Below are 19,199 nucleotides of genomic sequence, written 5' to 3'. Positions count from 1 at the left end.
AAAGGACTGGGAGAAAGGTAGAATAGAGCAAGGCTTATCATTGTCATCTGATACTGGAACATTTTAGATTTTTCAGACATTCGTAGGGAACAAGGCAGCCAAGACCATCAGGGATACTGGGAGCACTATTATTGGAGTGAATAAGAATTTAGTGGAAGACCATGAATATACAGGCGAATCTAGGAAGTGTGTTATGTTTAATGGGAATATTGTACAATTACCGATTGCTAAAGTTAGTATAGACACACCGTATGTTAAGGGGACAGTGGAAGCTTGTGTTGTAGATCAGGGTGAGATAGATTTAATTATTGGGAATATCCATGGGGTGAAAATATGTTCAGTAAGGGAGATTGAGAATTGGAAGAAATATTATGGGATAAAGTCTACGCGAGGTAGAAATGGGGATGTGGAAGAAGACATAAGATCTCATACATCAGATGACATGGGTAGCAGAGAGCACGAGAAGAAAGAATTAACAGATAAGGTAGAAAGCAATGCAATAGGAATGGGTCCAAATCAAAGTAAAGTAAGGCAATCAGTGGTACAGGGAAAGCGATTTAAACCCACATATAGACGTACAAGTCCATACATCTTATGCTTTAATTGTGGGAGAAGGGGGCATATTAGAAGACAGTGTCAACAATTAATTAGAATTAAGGATTCAAGGTACAATAGTGAAGAGGCGTATACGAGAAAAGAGAGGGATATTAGCAGCCTAGAAAACAGTACAGCTAGATCATTAGGTAGTAGGATCACAATGGGACATCATTGCAAAGGAGGGAAGCGGAAAGGATGGCATGTCAATAATGTTAGAATTATATAGATATGATTAGAAAAGGTGGGAATGATGGACATTAATTATTGTTCTATTCTACAATGAATAAATATATGTGTAATGAATTGAATATTGTTGTTACAATATGCATGGAGCAAGATAGACTTTGTTTGTTAACTATTTGATTGCAACTGGAATGATGGTGTTTTGTACAGGCATACGATTATGAGTGGGGAGTTGTATTAATAGAAATATGATTACTTATAGATATATGTTAACAGAAGTGGTTTCAATTGCTCATAATAACAGTTATTATTGTGATGAATATAATTGTTATTCCATGTTGGAATTGTATTGGTATTAACATGACATTGTGTTTGATTTTGTGTAATTATTACATTATGGTTTTATATGTTACCGATTTGTTTTAACTTGGAATAGTCTGATAATATATTCAGTGATTTGTATTTTGGACGTTCGATGTGCATCGAACTTGTTAAACAGGGGGGGTGTTACGTGCGCATCTTAGTGTGAATGTGAAATGGTGCGATTGTGTGTTGAAAGGAGAGAAGAACCGAAATGGAGGACTAACAAGAAAGTGTTTTCAGTGTTAATAAAGATTAAAGTATTTATAAACTGTGATTTGTCGTTTACATGTCTAAAGAGTCTCATCCAATATGAAAACGTAACAGTGGAACTGTATTTAATTACTAAGACACTAGTCCTGCAGTTAGGACAGGTAGGTTTAATGGAACTGGTACAAGTCTGAGGGAAATTTAAATCTACAAGAAACAATCTTTTTTTTTCGCTTTAAAATATAAAAAAATGCTCCATTGAATAAATCCAAATTAAATTTTTTATATAATACAGACAAGCAGCTAACACCTAAACCTTTTGCAACTCAACATCTTAGGCCTACAAAATAAGATAACTCCAACACATACTCAAGAAGCATGATATACACATAGCGTTATTACAAGAAACACTACTGCCCAAGAAAAAAATAAACATCACAGGCTACACACAGTACAGATGCCTTTGCACCAAATGTCAGGGAATTATGACCCTCATAAGAAACGACACTCAAGCAACAGTAAAACATGTACAGAACAATACAGAAAGAAACATGCAAGAAATATTTCTTTGGAGAGGAGGAACTCCATAAAAAATTTCTACTGCCCACCATCTTCAACAGCAGAAATAGACCTACAACTACCACACTACACAAGGACAATAATAGCTGGTGACTTTATGCACACGCACGCTCCCTAGGCTACCCATACTACAACAACACCCTCCCTAGGCTACCCATACTTCAACAACACCCTCCCTAGGCTACCCATACTACAACAACACCCTCCCTAGGCTACCCACACTTCAACAACACCCTCCCTAGGCTACCCATACTACAACAACACCCTCCCTAGGCTACATATACTACAACAAGCATGGCAAAGAAATAGAGGATGTAACAAATACCTCTAACATACAATTTCTGCAAAACAAAACCTCTCCTCCAACATGCCTCCATAGAGCACACAACACAACTAGCAGACCTGACCTAACTTTTATCTCTACAGACATCACCGACTCTTCTAAAATAACAATCCTTGAAGACATAGGTAGTGACCACAGGCCTATACTCCTCAATATAGAAACACCAGGTAGATACCAACCATGCAAAACAACTAGATGGAACTATAAAAAAGCTAACTGGGCAGCTTTTTCACAAGAAACAGACACATAATAAACAACCAAGATATAAAAATACTTTTTTTTAAACAAAGCTTATCTACAGGGAATAACTCAACATTTTCCAAAAATATTTATCCATAATGTACAGGTTATTTCCCTTTTTCAATATATATATAATTAGCAATAATTAATTAATTAATTGGTTAATTTTTTACTTGATTTGTGTTTTGCTAGGTACAATAAATAATTTCTTAATGTTACAACTAGATAGGGTGTGAGAGAAATTATGTGCTGATTTATCTAAGGGACAAAACCCCACATATTTAGTCATATCTCTGAATACCAAAGAATTAATTTCCTTTGTTGGTAACAAACAAAATAAATAATTACCAGTTATTATCTTTACCAATGAATAATTGTGCAAAGTTTCAATTTGATTCAAGAATTGATGTGGGAGAAACAATATGTTCATAATTTTTACCAGACAGACAGAATGAGTTGATATAACCTTTGTAAAAACAAAATGTAATCAACACAGGAGCATTACTCTCAGCGAGTAACTTAGAATACAATATTTTTTTCACTATCTTTATAACGTTAAACTTTTATTTCTCTTTTTTTAATTTTCTGCATGTGAGAGTGATTGTTCTTTGTTATCAATGTAAATAGGATGCGGGTGCAAGAGTAAAAAAAAAAGACAACATTGTGTTAGTGCTTCCCCTTTTTAGTTTATATACAGGACCCAAAATATTTAAATAATACATTTTTAGTGTCTTTTTCCCATCTTTTATTAATTGAAAGTAACAGATAGTGTTCAGGTTTGTGATTTGTCAATAATTATGGATTTAAAGTAGACTCCTAAGGTTAAATCTTTCAGTATATCATTTTTTAATGAATTTTATATATATATATATATATATATATATATATATTGTTTTTGTGTACTCAGATTAATCTAATTGAAAGAAATATTTTTAAAAATAATTTACTTTTTTTATTATCCTTTTATATTAAATTCCTTTTTCTTTAAAATAGAGTCAAATATGTTAGATTTTAAAATTTAAAAAAGTTACGTCAGTTGTAGTAACACTACCCCCTTGCTCATTTTTGTTTGCCCCGGAAAACTATTTTTATCAAAATACTATGCACTGAAAGCATTAAGTGTGATAGCAGTTTTTTTGTTTTTTTTTTGCCATTAGTATATCTCATGTGTATTTGCAGAGTTCATTCTCGAGAAGAAACTATCATGTTTCATATCAACACAATAAACTATTTTTATTTTTAAAGTGCAGTTTTCAATTTGGTTATGATTATAGTTATTTGACACATCAGCACATTTCAGGCCTTGTTGAGCCTGATTTTCAAAAGATTAGCAAAAATAGTTATGATTTAAACAAAAATCATTACCTGTTGATACTTGCAATGTTTCCAGTACCAAAAAAGGCAACTATCATGTAGAAGACCTGAAACCATCGTTCATAATTGTTAATGATTGTAGCATTAGACATAGTTTTATAAAATACAATGAAATCTTTTGAAATAATTTCTAATGTCTGAATCGTTTTTAAAAAAATATAAAAAAGAAATCTATTTGTCCTATATATTTTAAAAATGATATAAAAAATATTTAAAAAAAAAAGAAATCTATTTGTCCTATATATTTTAGAAATGATTACAAAATATAATAAAGAAATCTATTTGTCCTATATATTTTAAAAATGATATAAAAAATATTTAAAAAAAAAAGAAATCTATTTGTCCTATATATTTTAGAAATGATTACAAAATATAATAAAGAAATCTATTTGTCCTATATATTTTAAAAATGATATAAAAAATATTTAAAAAAAAAAGAAATCTATTTGTCCTATATTTTTAGAAATGATTACAAAATATAAAAAAGAAATCCATTTGTCATATATATTTTAGAAATGATTTAAAAAATACAGCCTACAAAAAAGAAAGCTCTTCTCGAATCAGCCAGCTCTAGATAGCGGGAAAATGTTGGAGATTCCAGATCATCTGTGACTAGACCACCTTCTCGAAAGTCAACATTTTCAGATACCTTTAAAGAGATTTAAGATTAAATATGATTCTCTTAGCTAACATTTAAATGGAAAATAATTTACAAAAAAAAAAAAACAATAAAAAAACTCACATTTCTTCCAGAACTATCTAATGCCTCAAATTCCATCTGTAACCAAAAATACAGAAGTGATATGAGTGACATGAGAAAAAGTCCCTCATAGCTTTAAGTCAGTCAAGGTTGATGTGTGAACTAAAGCATTCAACATCGCTTGATGTGTGAACTAACACATTAAACATCACTTGATGTGTAAACTAAAGCATTCAACATCACTTGATGTGTGAACTAAAACATTCAACATCACATGATGTGTGAACTAAAACATTTAACATCGCATGATGTGTGAACTAAAACATTCAACATCACATGATGTGTGAACTAAAACATTCAACATCGCATGATGTGTGAACTAAAACATTCAACATCACTTGATGTGTAAACTAAAACATGTAACCTTAATTCAGAATTCTTTAATTTGCAAGGATACGTAATACTGAGCAGTAGATAGGGTGAAAACATTGAAAGGATCAGAGACATCAGCCTGTGATACAATGTAGTTGGGCTTAGCATTGGAAGCACTATAGACACTCCTAGGAACAAAGAAAGGTACACAAAAAAGTATTACCAAAAGTTTGTTTGGTTAATATTTTTATTAACTGCCAAAGTCAAAATGATTTTTTTTTTACTTCCCCAGAACAGCTAAACATTATAGGATTAACTGACACCTATAAACTGCTCATCGATTTCTTTTTTAAAAAATATTTATAAATTACAGACATTCCTTCAAAAAATAATATAAGTATGTCCTAAACATGTCCATGTGTTAATTTAGTCTTTTATATAAATTATAGAGGTTCATTCAAAACAAGATAATTAACATACTTAGCACCTAGATTAAAATTATATAGGTGGCTCTATTGAGCTTTGAATGTTTGAAAATAAACATAATATTCCAATGAGATCTGGTTCATGGTTGCGTACATGTATTAATTAAAACAAAAATAGAAATGAACTGGGCTTTTGAAAATTTCAAATATCTACAATAAAATACTTTACCTAAGACAAACCAGCTGGTAAATTGACATGCCAATGGCAGGCCTTTTCCACCAATGATACTGTCAGATGTCAACTTGACAGTCAGTACTGAAAAACTGATTAATGTCAACTGTAAAATAAAAGAAAGAGTCATTTAGGCATCGCAACAACAAATATATATATATATGCTAGCCCAGTGATGCTCAACCTAATTCGACCTACAGGCCATTTTAACTTTCGACACACATGTCGCGAGCCACATCAACAAAAAGGTACAAAAAACGAAATAAAAATTCACCTGAAACTATTGGATCTAGTAGTTAGATTAATTAGTGGGATATTTAAAGTCTATCATTTTTATGTGTCTAAAAATGGCTTCATTTCTCTACTTAAAATGTGAGCAACATTGTAGCTACCACCAACTTATTTTCTTGCCTCTGTTAGGTAAATAGTCCCCTTGATCTTTAAATCTATAGGCATAGTTTAACCAATCTTTTATACGCGGCTCAAATCAAGAAGGCCTTCCTATTTGATTTATAATGCCGCTGTATATGTTGTTGTTTTTGAAACAGCCAGACTTTCTTTACAAAATAAATATGTTGGCTTATTATCATGTTCCACACTTTTCCTGGTAGATTCTACATTCAGAGTTCCATTTCATAAACTCATAAATGCACACTCGTTAAAGGTCATGGTATCAATCCATCAGAGAAAAAGTGAAGGCCCTAACGAAGGTTAAGATACATTTTCAACTTTTTTGATGGGAGGAGGATTTTCTACTTTTTGTGGTGACATTTCGGCGGGCCGGATGGAACAACGTCCCAGGCGGTTCTGGCCCGCGGGCCGTACTTTGGGCATCACTGTGCTAGCTGATATCCATGCTTTGTCACAATGAAATATTTGTACATTTCAAATGTTTTGACCTGCACACATTTTTTGTTCAATCCTTCAATGGAAAAAACAAACATTAAAGCCAGACACTTTTGAATTCTGCAATTTAGTTCTCTATTAAACTCTTCTTTAGTCCCTCCTCTTGTAGAGAGTAAGAAAAAATATCATATCTTTACTTAGTTGCCTCTCATGGAACAGTTGAATAGAGACAATCTTTTTCACAACTTTCTCCCGTACATACAAAGTAGTAGAAATAAATAAAATCTGCTCATTTAATATTTAAACGTTGAATTTTACTAAAATTTTTACTACAATATTAAATTTTGAAAATTTAAATTTAACAAAATACACATATATATCTAAGCAAAGTATCCCTTTCAGAACTTTATATCCCTTTCTACATGGCAGATGACATGAAGCTCATCTGTCTCTATATCCAATGGTTGACAAGTGTCATGTGGCCAGAAAAATTACCAACTACCTTCACTATGCCAAACTATTCTCAGGTACTCATTAGAGTTGAGTGGACTCAGAGGTGTCCTAAAAAAAACCAGCCTTAAGAAAAACTTTAAATACTTCAGTATCATGTTTATTTACTTGTAAAGCTATTTAGAAAAAACAAATCTAAATATCTCTTTAGTTAATGTTGCCTTAAAAATGTTGATATAAAAATCTTACCTGTAAAATCCACAAGTATTTTAATGAATGCTTAACAGTTGTAAAATATCTAAGAGAAGGAGAAAGTTTTGGACATTTTTTTAAACTGAAGATAGTAAACTGTATCACTATATAAACTGAGTTAAAAATGACAAGTTAGCAATAACTAGAAAGCAGCTACATGGACAATGTATGAGATAACAAATAATGATTTTAGTCAATATAAATTTTCAATAAATTAAAAAAAAAAAAGTATCTGCTTGGTACTTACTTAAATACTAATGTAAAACCAATTAGAACTGTCAGGACACCACTGATAAGTCTGTTAAATATAATATAATCAAGTTGAATAACTTACCATTATATATTTTAATATTTAGAGAAGTAATTGAACAAAACCTCCATACAAAGCAAAAGTTAACCCATTCACAACTATTTGTACAGGTTATTTTTTAAACTCCTAAGCAAAGAGAGGTAATAAAAAAACAAACACAATTTTTAGCTATTTAAAAAAAAATTAATACAAAAATAAATGTTAAAATAGAAATATATACGAAGGTTTAAAAAAACTGCATATAACTTTCTATCACATTGTATCACTACTATAATTACGGGAAATACTGCATTCCTCTTAATCTTCAGACTCGAAGACAAGCCTTATTATTGCAGTAGTAGTTACAGTGTTAATAAAAGATAAAAAAAATTAAAATGTACAACTTACACCAAATGATACTGTGTATGTTTACTAGCTACTGGCAATATGGGAAACACTGCAACAAGCAGGCAAGTCACACTCCAGCCTATACAAGTTGCAGTGCTGGCTGGCCAAAGACCATACCAATAATATGTTACCAGTGGCCAAGCAGAAAGAGCCACTAGTCCTAGAGAAAGCAATTCACGGTAATAGAAGCTAAGAATCTGCAAGTAACAATAAATTGAAAAATGAAAATTCATTAGCTTAGAAATAAAAAATCCTTTCTAAAACTTTAACCAAATTGTAGATGTATACAAAGAAAGTAGGATATTAAAAAGACATAGATATTAAAAAAGAAAATACTTACAACTATTTCTAGTCCAACTGCACAAAAACTCATAGAGACAATAATGTCCCTTAGAAGTTGATTCTCTACTGCTGCTTGAAAAGCTTCTGTCATCACACTCCACCTGTTAGAAAAAACTATTGTACTTTACAACATTCAATGAAAATGGAATAAAATGTAGAATACAAAGAGCTACAAATAAATAGTTACCCTTGGAAAAATTTGTACCAAAGCAACACAGGCAACAGACAGTAGGTGTAACACATGAAGGGCAAAGACTGGACTGGTACAGAGAAAAAAAAAGGTACAAAATAAAGTGTCAAAAAATATTGTTACAAACTTCTTTTTATGCTATAATCTTATATAATATAATGAGTGGCTGACCATATAATAAGACTGTGATGATGATGGCCAAAGCTACAAAGACCACTGTAAAGGTCTTGTTTCTTTCAACCATCTCAACTCTATCTTCACCTATGTTGGTGTATTCAAATACCAGAATACAGAATGTGTAGCTCATCCATCCTAGAAATCCAAGTACTATGCTGGCTCTGGAAGGAACAGATCAATAAAAATACTTAATCAAACTACAGGACAAGCTGATGTAAAATAAAGTACTGGCAATACTACCTTTTTTAGGCTTACATGGTAGCATAAGTTGGAACTGGACCAATAGAATATTAAACTAAATGTGTCAAAAAACTAAAATATATGCTATATAAATATAGCTCTATACTGAGTCCCTGGTTAAAATACATTGGAAAAGATAAGGAAGCAAAAGTGAAATATAGTAATTAGCAAATATACCCAAGGGTGCACCGAAGGTGCAGGAAGCAAGGCCTGTCATCGATTCCCTTACAATAGTATTTTTGGATAAAAACAGTCAGCAGTAAGAAATATCAATCTTAATAGAATGTAAACAAAGATACATATATGGAAATATATATAATATTATGTAGTACCAACATTGGCACTCCCACCCGCGCTCCCCTTGGTAAGCCACTGAAGACATCTTGTCTTGCATTTAGTAATTTAGTATAATGATTTTAAAAAATGAATTTATAGAACAGAAAGAACAGTTATAATTCAAAGGTCTTATGGTACATTCACCTGTCAACTTTTAAGTAACAATGCTTTAATTAATTAAGAACACTGCTGAAGTTAAATATAAAAGGCTGAAATTGCTTTTTGTAGCTATAAATGGAGAACTTTAAATGAAGAACCTTTCTTTTCTTTAGACAATACTACTGACAGATTACAGCAAGATATATCTGTTTATAAATATATAACTATTTTAAAACTCTTCTGTGAGACTACTTACCCAAGAAATAAACGATCATATGTCTGGTAATACTGAAGGCCCCTGAGAGCTGTGTCAATAAGTCTTTGTGTGTCTTTAACCTTGTGGGATGAGTTTTTAAAAATTTAATCAACAAATAAAACTCTAACACAGCAGTGCCTACATGGATAAGTAAAAATATTTAGTTTGATTTAGACAAATGGGAATAGTAAATTGTTGCACTGTTGTGAACACTGCTAAAGTAGATAGATAGATAAGGTCATAATATTTTTAAATGTAAAAAGTAAAAAACAAACTAAAAGCTTTATTTATAAACAAGAGCAACTATCAATGATTCATTTAAAAACTATTATGCATAATAGAAAGAATATGTACATTTTGTAACAGTTGTATAAATAGATTTGAGACATTTTCTTATTTTAAGTAAATTATTAACCATGCATCTTCTAAAATTACATTGCTTAGTAGTAAGACAAGTATACAAAAATATCTACAGCCTTACTGCTTCTTCAATTTGTCCATTTTTAATAAGATGCTTGATGTGTCTCACCGTATGGAGCTAAAAATGAATACAAAGCCTTCATTACACAACTGTAACATGAATTTTTTTCTTAAACATTTTAATGTCTTCTTCAATAATAAAAAGCATGTTTACAAATCGAATAATAATACTTATTGATACCGTAATTTCAATTTAATAATAATAAAAATAATAAATATTAAAAATACTATTAATAATATTTATTGTTTGATTCAATTTTTTCTATAGTGTCTAAAAATGGAGAGATTTTCCTCGATATATAAAAAGCCAAGCAACCAGAAAAAAAAATGTTCATTAGGGTATGAACAAAAGTTCATTATGTAATAAACCAAACAGAGAAAAACTATAAACAATACATTCAAATAGTAATTCAAAATCTTTACCTCTTTTGGGGGCTATTGAAATGGGGGTAAAAAAATAATAATTTTTTTTTTAAAGACTATGTATTTTGAACACATCTTCGATACATCATCACTGAAGCCTCTGATTGGCTTTGGGTGAAATATTTTAAAAAAGGAAGCAATTTCCCACCTTTGAAAAGCTTGCCTTTTTATTTTCAACATTTAGAATGTCCGCAATCCTTCAAAGAAGAAATAACCATTTTACACAACAATAAGTTTTTGGCACAATTAGCATCTAGTAGTCCAATACTTGTGTGAAAGGATAGTCTCATTCAGCATTTATCTTTTATTTTTCCTCATTCAGTTAACATTTCCTTGCCAATTTAATACAAAAAATCCTAAGTAATTTAGGACCATTATACCATTAGCCAATTATAATCAGAAGTTGAAATTTACAATAAATTTTAGCAAGAGTGTTGCACAAGATTAAAATACTAAACCTTTTACAACACTTATTCAAACATTGAAATTAATGATGTGAACAGATGGGTTAGCATGTTTTCTTTGACCCTCTAAAGGATTTTTTGACAGAGAGCTTTATAGTTATGATGGTGAGTATCTCTTTCAATTCAAGCTTGAGAAGACTTCATGATGCGACTTGACTCTAATGAAAACTTGTCTGTATAATAATCATTTCAAGCTAAAATTCTACTAAATATTTCAAGGATGATCTCACATAAAACAGCTTCAAGTGAGGCTGCAACCTTGTAAATTTACAATTAATAAAATGTTATCTTAGATATTTTTTTAAAAGTAATACTGAAGACAGATTAAATCTAAGTCTAATCATCTGAGAGCATGATTGTTTTGATTGTTGTTGATCAAGTTATCATAGGCTTTTGAAGAAAACTAATAAACCTACCTTCTCTGACTCCACCAGTTCTCTGAGGAAAAACAAAATTTACATAGAAAAATATTTTTAATGAACATTTTCATCAATTGTATTACTATATCTGCTAAAAGGGTTTAAATCTATAAAATCTTATACAACAGACCCATAAAATAAATGTATTAAAGCAGTAAAACCAAAGCACATTTAAAAAACTAGTAATAAACTTTCATTCAAAGTGTTACAAACAAATTAGCAGACTTAGAAATCTCATTAGAAAGTGAAAAGCCAGACATAATTGCAGGAGAAGAAACTTTGCTAAATCCTGAGATTAATAACTTAGAAATTTTCAATAGGGATTATGACATTTTTAGGAAAGATAGGACAGATAATCATGGAGGAGTTTTATTATAAATAAATAATGAATATCAGAAGAAATTACTTTATCAAATTAAAACAACAACATTTTGCAAAATTAACATCCCTGAAGGAAAGCTATACTACAAAAGTGTGTTTAACAAAACAAAGCCAAACTGCTCAATAAAAAATTACAAATATACAAAGAGATAACTACAAATAGTAATCTAATTTTTCTTAAATACTACATCAAAAAGAAATGTATATCTTTCCAATAAGGCTACAAATATAAATGTACAATGCTCACAGAAAAGGTCGAAATGTTACTGATATTGTTCTCTCTTTCACTTGCTCCATCTTGACCTGTACATTAAAGAAATGATTAAAAAATAAACTATAAAGTTCATTTTGAAGGTACTATAGTCAATGTTATATGGAATGGTAAATATCAGAACCTCATTTTACCTGAAACTGGGCCAAAATTTGCTCAGCATTGGCTAAAAGTGCAGTTGCTTTATCCCCTTCTGAAGCACTCAAAAGATCAATTGGTAAAATACCCTGATGAAAGTAAGCAAATGATCATTTCAATATTGTGATTGCTAATGAGTGTTCATCCAAAATGTAGGGTCTCAAGTTTCAATCCAGGTGAAGACAAGAATTTTGACCTTCAGGGTTTTTAGGATGCCCCTAAGTCTACCCTATTCTAATGGGTACCTGACATATGTAGCTGAAGTTAAGGCAGTTGGTCATTATGCTGGCCACATGACATGACACCCTAGTTAATCAGCAGACATAGAAACAGATGAGCTTTACATCATCTGCCCCCATAGATCCCAATTCTTATTATCAGCCTTTTTTTTAATAAAAAAAAATACTTTAAAAAAAATGTCTTTTCAATTTAGCCATAAAGTAAACTTGTACTAATTTAATTTGTATACTATCAAAACAACACTTACTATAGAATTCATCGGGTATGGTACTCCTATCAAGTAAGACATCAATGGTGCTATATCTACCTAAATAACAAAAAGCAAACATTAGGGCACTTCTCTGGCAATAAATTATAGAAGATTAATTGAACATATAGTGCCAGCAATAAGATTGCAAAAAAACATATAATTTTACAACTAAAATCTTTCCTTTAGTTGTCTGATGATGATTAAAGTACAATCAAGGGTTTAAAGGATTAAAGAGTACAGACCTATCAAACAGAATCACTTACCTGTTGCACATCATTTCTTTTCACAGACTCAAGATTCCAAGCTGCAGACATTATAGATGTAATAATAATAATTTGCTTAGTTATTTTTTTTAACCAAAACTGAAATACATTTGATATACAATAATTGTTCACTTTTTTAAAATTTATTTTTTTTTAGCACTTTCATTAAAACAAATTATTTCATTATAGACAAATCAGAGTCAAGAATACAGTGTCACCTGTGCAAAATTTATCCCCATATGCTCCACAATTGCTGGTAAGTATTGGTTTTCTGATGCCAGCTCCCCATGTCACCAATGGCGTTAAAGTTTCATGAGGTTGACCAGCACCATGAGAACCTTTCAAGGAAAATTTAGCCAGATATAAATTTTAAAAAAATTAATTAAATTTTGAAGATTTAAACTATCAATAAAAACTACATCAGTATTATTAAACATAGTCAAGGCAAGGTGGCTGAATGGTAAAGCATTTGACTTTCCAACGAAGGGTCCTGGGTTTGAATCCTGGATCTTCAAGGCGCCTCTGAGTCCACTCAGCTTTAATGGGTACCTGATATTAGTTGGGGAAAAGTAAAGGCGGTTGGTTGTTGTGCTGGCCACATGACACCCTTGTTAACCTTGGGCCACAGAAACAGATAATGACCTTTACATCATCTGCCCCATAGATCGGTAGATCTGAAAGGGGAACTTTTATTATCTTTGTAGATAGAATGTGACATAACAAGAACAAAAAATATCTTCAAGTATTCAATTTATAACAAAAACATCAATGTGGCATAGACAATCATTCCATCTGATACTTTCTGAACAAGTGAAAAACTCACCCCAGTCTGTCATGCCATGATCTGCTGTCATCACATAAGATGTAAGTGAATCATTGCCATAAAAGTTCTCTATCATTGAAACCATTTTCTGAATCTCAGAATCAACTAAATTGATATTTTTGGAATAGGCCCTGAAATTTTCAGAATCTTAGAAAGTTCTATATGAGTTAAATCCTTCCAAAAAAAAAACAACTAAAGATGCATTGTATAAAAATAAAAAAAATAAATTTTAAAAACATGTTTTATTTCTTGAATCTTACAAGGAATGAGGTTTATGGGCATGTCCATGTGTGTCGATGCCCAGCAGATGAAAGAAAAACACAACCTTATCTCTCTGTAACATTTCATGCAGTGTTGAATTTGTAGATGCTGAGGTAAAAAATGCCTAGCCAAGGAAATTTGTTAAACAATTACACAATGCAATATGCAATCAAAGGAATACAAATAACTGAAAGCCTCTATTTATCTTAAATCTACATTAATTACTAGAGACAATAAGTCATCTCGGTAGATTGCTTAAATATTGAGCCCTAAAAATAATGAAAACAAACCTCAGCATTGTCAAAGACCCAGTTATCTAATATAGACATGTCTCCTCCACCAAAATCTTCCAACTCAGATGAATAGCTATTGGTAATCACATGATCACCACTTGCCCCTGAACAGAGAAAATGTAAACAATAAAATAACATTGTTGATGTCTTCTTCACTCTTCCACATAATAGTACTAAAAAATATTTGTGCTCTATTGAACAAGCAAAGTTATTAACATAGCAATAAGCTCTAGGAAGTTATGAAATAAAATATAGTAAAAAAAAAAAAAAAAAACAACCTCAAGATAACATCACAGCTTCATGGGGTGTTATGGTTGAGTGCCTTCTGAACTAAGAGATCCCAAGTTCTAAGCCCAGTAAGGAGATTTTTTAAATGCCTCTGAGTCCAGCCAACTCTAATGGATACCTTACATATGTTTGGGAAGCACTGGCCACATGACAACCTTGTTAGCCATCAGCCATAGAAACAGATGAATTTGACATCATCTGCCCCCATAGGTCTAAACCTTTCTTCAATGACCAAAGTCCCCCTCCAAGTGGTTCAGAGTCTTTATTGTTAAACTTCAAACCAAGATCCTTAGTCTTCCAATGAAAATGGCTGTAAAATCCTACATTTATTTTGGTTTACATGTTTCAGATGTTTCTTTGAAATAGAAGATTATTACATCCTAGCTCAAACCTCAAACATGATGTGTCAGGTGGAGGTTCAAACAGTTCAAACCCGAGACCTTCAAGATCACAGTCTAAAGTGCCTACCACACACCCAGGCATGTTAGCTTAGGGAGAGGTAGAGGAAAAAAAAAGTTGTTAAAAACAGATGGTGTTGCAGTTGGACATACATAAAAAAAAAAATGAAAATTTTAATTAGAAAACATAGGCACTAGGCCTTGTATCTTAGAGATTTACTGCTACATTTCCATGTGATGCTTCCCTAATTTAAAAAAAATGATCAAGTAAACTATGGAAAGATATGAGTTTATTAGTTAATAGTTTTCTGTAAGATGTTGGTCACTTTTGTCATCCAGGTGGCTGACAGCTTGGCACTGTGGTTTTGATGCTCTATACTGTGCTTCCATTTACTAGGAGGTAATGTCAATGTTGAAGGCTTCCAAAAATGCTTAGAGGATGTCCTTGAAATGTTTTCTTTGTCCTCCTTGTGATTTCTTCAGTTTTTTTAAAATTGGCCATATAGAATTCTTTTAGGGATGCGAGAGTCTTCCATCTTCCTGCCCATCACAACTGATACTGCATCAGGACTGTGTGAATGCTTTGCAGGCCTGCTCTTCAAAAGACTTCAGTGTCAGGTATTTCTCTTGCCAGAAATAAAAGTATCCTAAAATCATGGTTCCCTCTCATTTTAAATATTTCTACAAAATAGTTATTTATAATAAACATACCTTTTGCAAACATTGGTAGTATATCTGGACTTCCCCAAGACCAGGTGTGATAACTTTCATTAAAGACAGAATCAAATTGTACAGGATTCTCTTTCCAGCCTATAAATAATAAAAAAGTACAATAATGCTGTAGCATTGACATTAGTAACATGGAGATTACTGCATAGATTATTACTAATACAGAACTACTTTTATAGATACCTCTCCTACGTTCAGTACAGAATTTAGATTTTCTATACTGTTAGTTGCTTCTACAACAAGAACCTTTTGTTTTTAGAATTGTTTTTATTGTAAAAGATATATGCAGATGTTTATTTCTGGAATTAAAATTTGTCTTAGGAAATTTTAGAAGAAACAGTCAACAAAAATACCAGAAATGGTTAATATATAATATATTAAATGAAAACGAAAGTATAAAATCTGATTAGCCCCCACCCAACTCCAAATCTTAGAACAATATGAGAATATTATTATCATTAACAGATAATGTAGGAGAAAAAAAAGGAGATCTTAGTCAATTTGTTTAAGATCTTGCTACAATTGCAAAAATTAACCAAATCCCAAACAATGTTTGAATAACATGAGAGCTTTGATTATACTGTTTTAAAATGGTTTATATTACATGCATACAAAATGCAGACTATAAAAACAAAAGGACACAAAGTTGCACCTCTAGGAATATATTTTAAACAGGATGAAGATGATAGTGAAATCAGATTTAATACACAATTTAAAAGATACCTATAAGAAAGTGAATACTATAAACTGCTTTTGTATGTTCAGAATGATATTTTTACTTAAAGATTATTACAGAATGTTGCATATGTAGTCTTTAATAAAAGATCATGTGAAGCTGTCTTATCTTATGGCGAAATCAGATTGTCAATATCATATTTAGTTTTAGGAATTTAAAGAAGATAATTAGAAAAAGAAAACAATAGTGACTTCCTCTTCAGGAACAACTTAAAACAAAATAGAAAAAAAAAAATAAAAAAAAATTAAGTGATTACCCCATTACAAATTAATTAAGTCCAGCACCTGATCATGAACGCTAATCAAAAATAGTAAACATCAACATACCTTTAGCTATTGCGCTGACATCTTCATAGAAGCCTGCTATGATAGCTACATGGCCAGGACGAGACTCCGTTGGAACTCTAGTGTGTGAAATTCCCCATGCTCCAGAGTTTTCAATGATGTTCCTAATACACACACACAAAATCAATAATTTATATATAAAGTTTTTCTTATTTACACCATCTAGCATTTAATATATATATAAATAAATAAATATTCAATATATATATAAAGCAGGTCACCATGGGGTCCAACTGCTGTAATAACCCTGTCTCTAATCTGGTTCTTATACAGAATGTGAATGTAAACTGTTTACGCTGGTAGGATGAGATAACTAATATGTTTCTTTTGCTCCATATATATAAATACATATTTACAGGGCTTTTTTTGTGACGGTATGCACCGGTACGGCGTACCGACACCTTTTTGAAACAAATTATTACTTTTCTTGTATTTTAACGTATATTATTAATTTTTAGTAGTTAAAAGTTAGGCAATCAATTACTGAGTACCGGCACCTATTTTTTTTTTTTTTACAAAAAAAGCACTGGATATACTTACTAAATTTTTTTTTTTACTAAGTAAATTGCTTGAATTATTTTATATTCTTTTTTGTTTGTTTTTAGTTTTTCAAGATAAATTTCTTCTGACTGTCAAATTCATTTTATTTCTTGATTCATCATTAGGCCAATAATTATCGTGTGGTGGATAAGCTGCAAAAGGATCTGTGTGAACCTTCCCTTCGATCTAATAGTTACCTGACATCTGTTGGGAACCCAGTTGATTATAATGTAAATGTAAATATGTAATCAGATTACATTTTTTGAAGAAATTTCTCTAATAGCCAGATGGACTATATATATTTATTACTAAAAGTGAATAACACAACTTTTATCATTAGCTTGAAAATGTTAATATTTTGTGTAATGTATATATTTTTCAATAACAATCAATCAATCAATATCCTAGGGTAAAAAGAGTGATTGAAAAAGTTACCCTGATAGTATTTATATCCTAAAAATTTTATTTTTCAGAAAGTCATACCTCAGGTATGGAGCTCTGTAATTTCCTGATATGTCTAATTCAAAAAATTTATCTGCTCTTAATCCATCAGCAACAAAGAGAACCAATCGTTTTGATGGGGCAGGAACTCCAGTTGTGACGGGCGTCATTCCGTGAACCAGTGGAGATTTAAAGTAAATGTCAAAGATGGAATAAAAAAGTATAACATGAACAGCCACTCCCAGCACAATGAACTGCCATATAATCATTTCTTTCAAATAATTCTGCTAAAAAAATAAATACAAAGAGAAATAACAACAACAATAATAAATACAACTAAAAAAAAATAGCAAGATAATATCTATAGAGGAGTCTGCATTTGTATTACAACAAAACTCATGACAGCCACTGTGAGTCATTGTGCACATATATTTCGTAGTATACAGATTTGAATAACATGGGTAAGATAATGTTTATATATATTTATGTGCATACAATGTGCATATTTAGTGTTTAAAAAGAAAAGTGCACACTTTTGTAAACTGTTGCACCTACAATATTTCATGGAACCCAAAACTTTACATATATATTACAATATTATATAAATAAAATAAATGTTACAAAGACAGTAAATTATTTCCCTTTGTAACACTTAGAGAACTATACAATCATTACATTAGGACTTGTTGATTTAAAACATGGCACGCATATATACATATATGAATAAGTTAACATATATCTTTCAAAATTGTTATCTTTCAGAAGACCAAATATAACAATTGCACATATTTATATATTTTATATTATTAAACATATATGTATTGTAGTATGTTTATTTAGAGGAGATTAAATTGGCTTGATCAGTGACTCCAGATTCTGCCCCATCTCAAGACGAAACCATAGCCAGTGACTCACTTGGGCGCATACATTGTCTTCTGAGTCAGAAGGAGCCATATAAATATATATAGAGAGATTAGATCGAGATCTATCATATAGAGGGAGTTGATGGTATAGATTAGAGTTAGACCTATACACTTATAGTTATACAGTCTAAAATGGCTGCCTGGTCATGCGGTTTGTGCTCAGGACTTTCATTCCGACTTATGGCTTATGGATGCCCGCTCCTATTCCCCATCCTCCTGGGGGAGGTTTTGAATATGAAATAAATTATCTTCAGCTCTGAAGTGACTGGAGGAACATCCAAAACATGTAAAACATTTTAAAAGAATATAGCACTATCATATATGCAATCAATTAATATTATTAAGAGTAATAAGTCAAAAACTTGAAAAACTTATTGACTTATTACTCTTAATAATATTATAATATATATTATAAGGCTTGTCTACGAGTCCGAAGATTAGTGAGGAATACAGTATTTCCCATGGCTGCGCAGCCCCAGCTGTGACCTACATATTTTGCCACATCCAGGGCAAGCATAATCGTTGTCTGCAGATGGTCGATTTAGATTTTCTTTTCGTCGTCTGCGTTTGTCATCGGCAGCAGATTTTATCTAG

At 31.3% G+C, this 19,199-nt stretch overlaps 1 protein-coding gene across 1 annotated transcript in view; it reads right to left on the bottom strand.

Moving 5' to 3' along the window:
• LOC106061531 (GPI ethanolamine phosphate transferase 1-like) overlaps nt 1-19,199 on the bottom strand; it is a 28,137-nt gene that overhangs the window by 6,283 nt on the left and 2,655 nt on the right. The window contains exons 2-26 of the mRNA XM_013219697.2: nt 17,725-17,969; nt 16,684-16,805; nt 15,604-15,702; nt 14,204-14,310; nt 13,913-14,037; nt 13,653-13,783; nt 13,048-13,167; nt 12,830-12,870; nt 12,564-12,623; nt 12,073-12,165; nt 11,915-11,970; nt 11,284-11,305; nt 9,982-10,038; nt 9,501-9,580; nt 8,564-8,730; nt 8,390-8,462; nt 8,201-8,303; nt 7,861-8,057; nt 7,411-7,461; nt 7,161-7,209; nt 5,613-5,721; nt 5,044-5,146; nt 4,629-4,719; nt 4,425-4,535; nt 3,878-3,933 (exon numbers count right to left, since the gene is read on the bottom strand). Coding sequence (XP_013075151.2) covers nt 3,878-3,933; nt 4,425-4,535; nt 4,629-4,719; nt 5,044-5,146; nt 5,613-5,721; nt 7,161-7,209; nt 7,411-7,461; nt 7,861-8,057; nt 8,201-8,303; nt 8,390-8,462; nt 8,564-8,730; nt 9,501-9,580; nt 9,982-10,038; nt 11,284-11,305; nt 11,915-11,970; nt 12,073-12,165; nt 12,564-12,623; nt 12,830-12,870; nt 13,048-13,167; nt 13,653-13,783; nt 13,913-14,037; nt 14,204-14,310; nt 15,604-15,702; nt 16,684-16,805; nt 17,725-17,951 — 2,450 coding nt within the window. The 5' untranslated portion in view covers nt 17,952-17,969. The remainder of the gene's footprint in view (nt 1-3,877; nt 3,934-4,424; nt 4,536-4,628; nt 4,720-5,043; nt 5,147-5,612; nt 5,722-7,160; nt 7,210-7,410; nt 7,462-7,860; nt 8,058-8,200; nt 8,304-8,389; nt 8,463-8,563; nt 8,731-9,500; nt 9,581-9,981; nt 10,039-11,283; nt 11,306-11,914; nt 11,971-12,072; nt 12,166-12,563; nt 12,624-12,829; nt 12,871-13,047; nt 13,168-13,652; nt 13,784-13,912; nt 14,038-14,203; nt 14,311-15,603; nt 15,703-16,683; nt 16,806-17,724; nt 17,970-19,199) is intronic.

This window comes from Biomphalaria glabrata, chromosome 7 (assembly GCF_947242115.1).
Source record: "Biomphalaria glabrata chromosome 7, xgBioGlab47.1, whole genome shotgun sequence".
Lineage (NCBI taxonomy): Eukaryota > Metazoa > Mollusca > Gastropoda > Planorbidae > Biomphalaria > Biomphalaria glabrata.
Note: the sequence above shows the minus strand (reverse complement) of the source record. Positions and strands in the feature narration are given on the sequence as shown.